This window comes from Notolepis coatsorum (genome assembly GCF_963971535.1).
Source record: "Notolepis coatsorum genome assembly, chromosome: 8".
NCBI lineage: Eukaryota > Metazoa > Chordata > Actinopteri > Aulopiformes > Paralepididae > Notolepis > Notolepis coatsorum.
In genome coordinates, this window is record NC_140172.1 from 45,765,943 (window position 1) to 45,773,881 (window position 7,939).

General features: G+C 42.2%; 1 protein-coding gene across 1 annotated transcript; it reads right to left on the reverse strand.

The window, feature by feature from the left end:
• Positions 1 to 286: 286 nt before the first annotated feature.
• Positions 287 to 2,969, reverse strand: ovca2 (OVCA2 serine hydrolase domain containing; the record flags this gene model as incomplete). The annotated part of the gene is made up of 2 exons (XM_084320694.1): positions 287 to 1,010; positions 2,813 to 2,969. 2 exons carry the CDS (start codon positions 2,967 to 2,969, stop codon positions 478 to 480), a joined length of 690 nt encoding a protein of 229 aa, XP_084176820.1. The 3' UTR covers positions 287 to 477.
• Between the last annotated feature and the right edge of the window lie 4,970 nt (positions 2,970 to 7,939).

Here is a 7,939-nt window from a genome sequence, read left to right on the forward strand (position 1 = left end):
CAGTGGAAAGGTATCCGGCTGCAAGCTAACCTATCTTAGCACAAATTACCACTAACATAGCTTAAAACTCCATTAATTTCCATTAATAGCTTTCTACTGAATGCACAGAGAGGAAACTCGAATCCATCTTCTTGTCTCACTCTGGAGAAGACGGGAAGCACATTTCACATAATGTTGGTGTGTTCCTTTAGAATAAATAAATAAATAACACCATGCAGAACAAACTAGGTAACTACGGTAGGTAGATGTTTCACAATGACAGGCAGCTCACAAGAAGCTGAACACGAAAAATAACACAAGCTTCTCTCAATTTATTTTCTGTTACAAGACATCTTTCCTGATAATGAAACACTCCCTGATCATAGCAATTGATATCCGTTGATGGCATCTAATCTATTTCAATTCATGTGCTTTAGCCACTTGCATGAAACAGTCTTCCACACGTTCAGGCTTCTACTGACATCTGGTAAGTTGTCTCTACTGAAACCGCTTGAGAAAGTCTTGGTACGTCTTTCTGTGTACAGAACCGGAAGGCACAAAATGGCCACCAGGATGCTCCAGGACCTGAGGGTCCTGAAAGACGGGGAGGAGCTCTCTGCTCATTGGGTCCGGGATGACACGGTCCTCCAGCCCAAACACGTGCAGGGAGGGCATCAGGAGTGGAGCTGAGGCATCGTAGAACTGTTGGTGTTCCACACATGCACTCGGGAACCCCGCTATGACGACGGCGAAGCGGAAATGGAATTCTGGCTCCAGGTTTTGCTCTTGGAGAGAACACAGTATGGCCACCAGCGCTGCTCCCTGGCTGAAGCCAAGGATACCATCAAACGGCCCCTGGTCCTTCACAGCCTCTCTCACAGCTGTCACACTCTCATCGAGGCCCAGGCTCTCTTGGCACCGCTGCTGAGCGCTGAAGCTCTTTGCCTTGGTGTCAGAGAACCACCAGCCCCTGGGGTCCGCATCGCCTCCCGGGCCAAGCCCTGAACCGGCATTCTGCTTCTCTTGCTCTGCTGAAAGGGGCAAAGAAACAGTGACAGGAGATATAGAGGTGTGGACATTTCTCAATTCTAAGATGCATGGCGTTGCAGTGACAGAACATAATGGATTATAGCTACTAACGTTGATGTAGAAGAGGCAGTGACATGTTGTGATGCAAAGTACCAGTCAGCTGACAGACCAGTAGCTTCAAAAACACACAGGCAATTCTAGAAGTCTCGTAAACATCTTTAAATTGAAGTCATTTAGCTAACATTAGGCCTACAGTTCCTTTGTGTAATAAATAATACAAGCCAACAGCTAGCTAGTAGTTACTGTAGATGCCCTGTTCAGTGTTAGCACAAACTATCTCAGCTGTCACCAAGCTATGAAGTATATTAGAAGATAAATTAGCATTATTCTGTGATATATATTTGGGCTATACTGGTTGGCTTAACTGCTATGGTTTCACTGGTGATGTAGCTAGTAGTTAGTATTGGCAAGATAGCTAACTATCTACTGGTTGGTCACCACTCACCACAGCAGGTAGCCTAGTAATAATGTTAGCAGCTTGATGGTGATATCATTTAGAAGTAGCCGTTTTCATGTGTCCAGTGCAGTAGTGGGACATATCACTGGTCTATAATCTTCAGTTTAGGTCAGCAGGAGGAACACACGCACACTGTTCAGACTCCAAGAGTCATGTTTGAGAGGAGTGGAGTAGAGGAGAGACTAGAGAGATGAGAGAGAAAAGATGAGGCGGTTAGGCCTATATTCTTTGTTTACAATTGAATGTTTATTCAATTGCAGACAAAGCATTTATATTTTAGTGTGCAGTCCTGGTGTCCGCTGTGTTCAGACTCTGAGATTCACATTTGTGATGTTTGCCAGATTCAGGAAGTGCCCTGTTTTAGAGCTGCTATGTGAAAAGAAAACATATTTTTGTAGATTACAGCTGAAGTGCAGCATGTTTGTTTTTTAGAATGGAAATAATTTAGGTAAGCTAGGCCTATACTATGTATTTAATGTAATGTAAATGCATTTATGTTGACATTCTGATTTAAGAACTAAATAAAATAGTTAATTTATCGGACTGCTTATAAATATTAATTTATTAAAAAGTAGCCATATGTGCACTGCAGTAATATATTATTGAGCTGCATCGAATTTTGAACAGCTGAATCTAATCGTAAGGCCAGTGAATATTCACAGTTCTAATTATAACACACTTTAGGACAGGCCATAGCCTTAGAATAGATGTCTAAATCTAGAAATCAAACAGAGACACAGACTAACGTGCTGATCGATCACAGGGCATGATCTTCTCAATCTCTTTGATCAGATATAGCATGGATTTGGATATTGTGCTAATTAAATAGTAGCCTAACTTATTACAAATAGAATGAATGGAACAGGAATGCATCAAACAAAACGTAGGGGGAAATTACCAATCATATGAATGAATGAATGAATGAATGAAAACTTTATTTAACAGATTGCAGAATGGGTACAATACAGTACGGCTCAATATACAAAAATGCAGACCAGAGAAAGACGTGTGTCTTGTTTACATCAGGGTCCCCCATGTTCAATTCATAGTGACATTTATGACATACACAACATACATGACATTGATTTATGGCAGGGACATACAGGTATTTAGTACTGTTACATTTGTGACATGCGATATGCAAATATACAGTACTGTTACCCATAGATCCTGACAGATATACATAATGCTTCAATAGCAAATCAATATATCAATATATAGAAACAAACAAGAATTCATAACGGACACTTTATTGGCCAGAAGTTAGTGACTGACACGGGGACCCACCGTCGTGCGGCACACGGTGCGGTGCAGTCATGTAAACAAGCTCCACCTGCTTCTTCAGGAGTTTCCGAAGCGCTCCAGTTTTGTCGCGGAAAGATCCGCTGTTCTGACGGTAACCATGAATGCATAGGATCCGCAGAGGACTCGTCGCAGACGCCATGCAGTGTGCAGGTTTAATCCGACAACTATTTGCTTCCTTTTTTAGCGAATTATGTGTAAGCTATTTTGCCAGTAGTCTGGTAGTCGTAGTAAACAGACACACGTGAGAAAGAGAATGTGCGCTCACAAGTTCGGTACAGGAGGAACAAACGTTAGGTGCATCAGTTCCGCCAAAAAGTGCAAGGCAATGTTGAAGTAACATCATATTAATGTAATTCGCAATGCAATACGATCACTTCAATCAACCGCCCACTACAATTGATTATGTATTTGTATTTGTTTATTTAAAACGTAAAAATAAAACGAAACAACCTCTAGAATAGATGTCTAAATCTAGAAATTAAACGTCTTGACTTGAGGGGTTTAACAGGCCCACATGACAGCAAAGAGACACAGTGAACCCTCAGTGAAGACAAGGTAAAACCCCACACCCCTAATAGGGAAGAAGGGAAGAAATGTGCAGTGGGTCGGTGCCGAGCAAACGATGATTAACAATAACGGGGGCCCTGATGTAAACAAGACAAACGCCTTTCTCTGGTCTGCATCCCCTTAACAATTGTGTGTATTGAGCCGTACTGTATTGTACCCATTCTGCAATCTGTTAAATACAATTTTCATTCATTCATTCATTCATGTTACAAAGTAGGGATGGATGCACCAGTAGGCCTATGATTTTTTTGGCCGATACCAATATCCATGTTGGCCGATACTGACACCATCAATTAAAGTAAACTAAACATTGACTGAAATCTGTTTGTTCATTAACACTTTGCCGCCCAACCACGAGTTAACTCGGGTTTCGGTGCCATGCGTTGAGGACCAGAGCCACCAGTTAACTCGTGGCAAGTTGTTATTGTTTTATTCCATATTAATAAACGGATCAAGATCCCCGATCGACTCTGCAGATTTACCCGCCTCCTTTAAATCGGCGACATGCAATACCGGCCAGATCCTCTTAGGGGCGCCATCGCTCCACTGCAGTATCATTGTGGGCAAGTGGATAATATTTATTTTTTACAGTCTATGGGCGTTTCATATGAGCCTGGATCCCAAGCGACCATCCTCCACCGTTGATCACCGTTCGAAGCGCAGATTTCAGCCTGGAATAATGGGATTTATGATCAGCCAATGGACATATCGATCTACCAGATGCCGATGAATAATGGGGAAATGCTGCCGGCGATCACATGGGCTGACGGTAGGACACTGTTGACCCAAATTACAGCCGGATTGGACATTGTTGTAAAACGCAAGCGATCAATCTGTGAATGTGGCTACTTGAACGCACACTGTATTGCTAATCAATAATACTAATCGGCGTCCCCCGCCGCCCCCATTTCATCCATAGATGCTCTGTAATAGTCCGGATGCTAAGCAGTTTGTTTTATTTCATTCGTATATATACAACAGAAATGCCGTTCGATATAACGTGACTAGCCTTTAGCCCTATAAATAGCTTTCCAGAAAAAATACGAGACGAAAACTGCGATAAAGCTTATATTCACGACGCTATAAAATGACAACCAAACGATGGATTTTTATTTTCTTTAAGCCATTATGAAGGAATGGTTTATGCACTCAAGTGACAATGAGAATGGACAGATAGCAATACTATAAAGTATATATATAGCTATCCAAATGTAGATCGGTTTGTTTACAAAGCATGGTCCTCCAGTCACATATTATTAGATGGCTAGGGCCGGTCGTCAATGTGTTAAAGTCCTTGTCAGTGTTATTCTTTTGTTCACTCGCAGGGGTGCAGTGGTCATGCCACACGGTACCACATCGTCCCAGCACTTTTCTGAGCAGAAGTACGCGCACGGATGTGCACGCCCGTGCACACAAAAATGCATTCACAACTTTCACTCGACTCGTGAAACGGCGCGCCAAGTACCTGTACTCACCTATCCAGGGTTTCGAAAATTAACGCGGGCTTGGGGCAAAATGCATGTGAAAATGGACAAAATGCCCTCGAAAATCAGTTAAGGGGGGCACAAAATGCCCCAGACAGTTTACTAATTATATATATATATTCTGTTGAAGTCCGACATATTTAAATATCTCCGGTCATAATGTCCTGTGAGAATGATTCCCTCGCGACCTGTGTTTTGCTGATGAGAATGGCGGTGTGGCATCTTGGTGCTGGATTAGCGAGAGGCGTGCAGCTGCGTAGCCGCAGAGCTCACAGTTGTGCCCGCACAGTGCAGTACTCCAATTCAGCCATTGGCAATTCAGCCATTGGGTGGGTGGCGCTACTGAGCGGTCCCCTGACCGGACCATGAGAGCGCCGCTGGCTCTGCGGCTCTGCAGTTGCATACTATTGGGATGAGTTTATCGCTTCGTTGCAGCCAGTGTTGATATGAGCATCGCAACACTGGATATATATATATATATGGAGACATTATTAATGTCATTAACATTACATTATCAAACATAGTATAAAAATTTATATTACTATTTATTTAACTGACGAGCGAAAGACGTGATTTATTAAATCTGTTTTGATCAGACGCCGATGTCAACGTCACTTTTCTAGAGCCATATGAAATCCGCGTTCACGGAATTGTGGACGGAATCACAGAATTTACCAATAAAAATGGAATCAACTGCAAAACGTGGAATATTGCAGAATTTGGCCTAATCTGGACTGAAATTCCGTTTTTGGGTGGAACGTTTGTTGCAAAGCAAACATGACCGGGGAGGCGGGGACCACTGCGTGTTACACACAACACAGCAGTGCTCAAGCGTCTGGCTGCTTTGATGTTAACATCGTCAAGAAGCTAAGAAATTCTGCAATAAGCCCTAAATTCAGAGCAGAGCAGTATCCTAATGACTTGTATGCCTCCGGCGATAAGGTGTTTTACAAATTCTGTCAACGTACCGCGGACTGGACCCCGCAAAAACACGACACTATTGTGATTAAATAGCTATGTAATGTTACAGTACATAGGACTATAGATGGAAATGATACAGTAGCTTCTAGCTAAATCTAGTGCACCCATCTATTTGTTTAATGCAAATGATTGTCATTACACACTGTCCTTTATAAACGAAATAAACTTAAATAGCTATGTAACGTTACAGTACATAGGACTATATATGAAAATGATAGCTTCTAGCTAAATCTAGTCCACCCATCCATTTGTTTAATGCAAACGGTTGTCATTACACACTGTCCTTTATAAACTAAATAAACTTAAACAGCTATGTAACGTTACAGTACATAGGACTATAGATGGAAATTATAGCTTCTAGCTAAATCTGGTGCACCCATCCATTTGTTTAATGCAAATGATTGTCAATATACACTGTCCTTATGAACGAAATAAACTAAACTAAAGGTGCTTAAATTATGCATTACTATATTTCATCACAATATAATAGATATAGCTAGGCTACTGACATTGTGATAATGTCAGTAGTAGCTGTATCTATTATTTACACTTGAAATGTGTATTTTTATTTTGTGTGCATTTTTATTTTGTCACAATATTATTTGAAAAATATTGTGTAAAATTGAACTGTATTTCTGAGTTGCAGCACTTAAAAACATTAAATGGACTGTTATATCTCATTCAATTGTGGACATTTATTCATTCCCACTTATTAGATAGACACTATTTCTGATGGTAAAATGAGCATAAAAAGCTAAATACAGAATTCAGAAATAATAAAACGGAAAAACGGAATTTGGGAAAAAATAAAATGGAATTTGGAAAATAATAAAACGGATTTCATATGGCTCTACACTCTCCCCACCCTCTCACATTAGCAGGTGAGCAGCTCACCAGCATTTGATGGCATTTTGAAGACAGACAAGATGGAGCGTTTTTTTATCAAACTAAAAACACGAAGAAAAAAGAGTCTGAGAAGCAGATTCCCCAGGTCCTCAAATAAAAAAATGTAAAGCGGAGTACGATGGAGTCGTGGGGATTAGACTGGGTAGGGGTTGAGGAGGATGCTACCGGTCAACATATAATTTATTGCAAAGCTTGTCGTGAGACTCCGGCTGCAAACAAGGCTAGTGTTCGAGGAGCTTGTGTGGATCTTTTTGTCCGCGGGACGAAGACTGTCAAAAAATGTGGATGTAAGGATGTTTAATAACCGTTTATCATAAAAATTCAGTGCCCCCGAAATACAAAAAAAGCCCCCGAAAATCAATTAAGGGGGGCAAAAAAAGCCCTTGATTTTTTTTTAAATGTCTAACCCTGCACCTATCACCTATACCAACCGGTAGATCGTGCGCTGGTTTCAAGTAGACCGCGAGATTATTTTGGAAAATCATTTAATTTGATTTGATTTGGAGGGGAGGACAAAAAACGTTCGAGCAGTCCTGTGTATAACAGGCAGTCAGGCAGCCTGAGCCAATCGATACCGTCTACATTCCGTACATTCCGGACAGCGAGCTTCACCCATAGGGATGCAAATTAGTGCTTTTGTTTTCATGGAGTGGCATGAGTGGGGGTTGGGCCCATCACCTGACAGGTACAGTATAAACGTGGCTCTGAGACCAGCCTTGAGTCACTCGAAACTGCAAGATGAATGGAACACCACCAGCAAAAAAGAGGTTCATTCAGAGGACGCTACTTTTCAACAACGCCAGCAAGACCTCACTGCCGCCAGCCAGGACCCTCCGACGAGCTGCCGCCGCCTCCGACGAGCTGCTGCCGCCGCCGCCAGGGAGCAGCTCCAACGCCGCCTCCGACGAGCTGCCGCCGCCGCCGCCAGGGAGCAGCTCCAACGCCGCCTCCGACGAGATACCGGATAAGCACCAGCGTCAGCGCCGCAAGCAGAACCGGAGCAGCCAAAAGACCAAAAACATATAATTTCCATGAAGAGTGGGAGGAGGCTTACTTTTTTGTTTATTTCAATGCAAAATCAGGCTTTTGATTTGTAAACAAACCGTGGCTGTGCCGAAAAAGGGTAATTTGGAGCGGCATTATACAACGATGCACAAGAAACACTGCACGG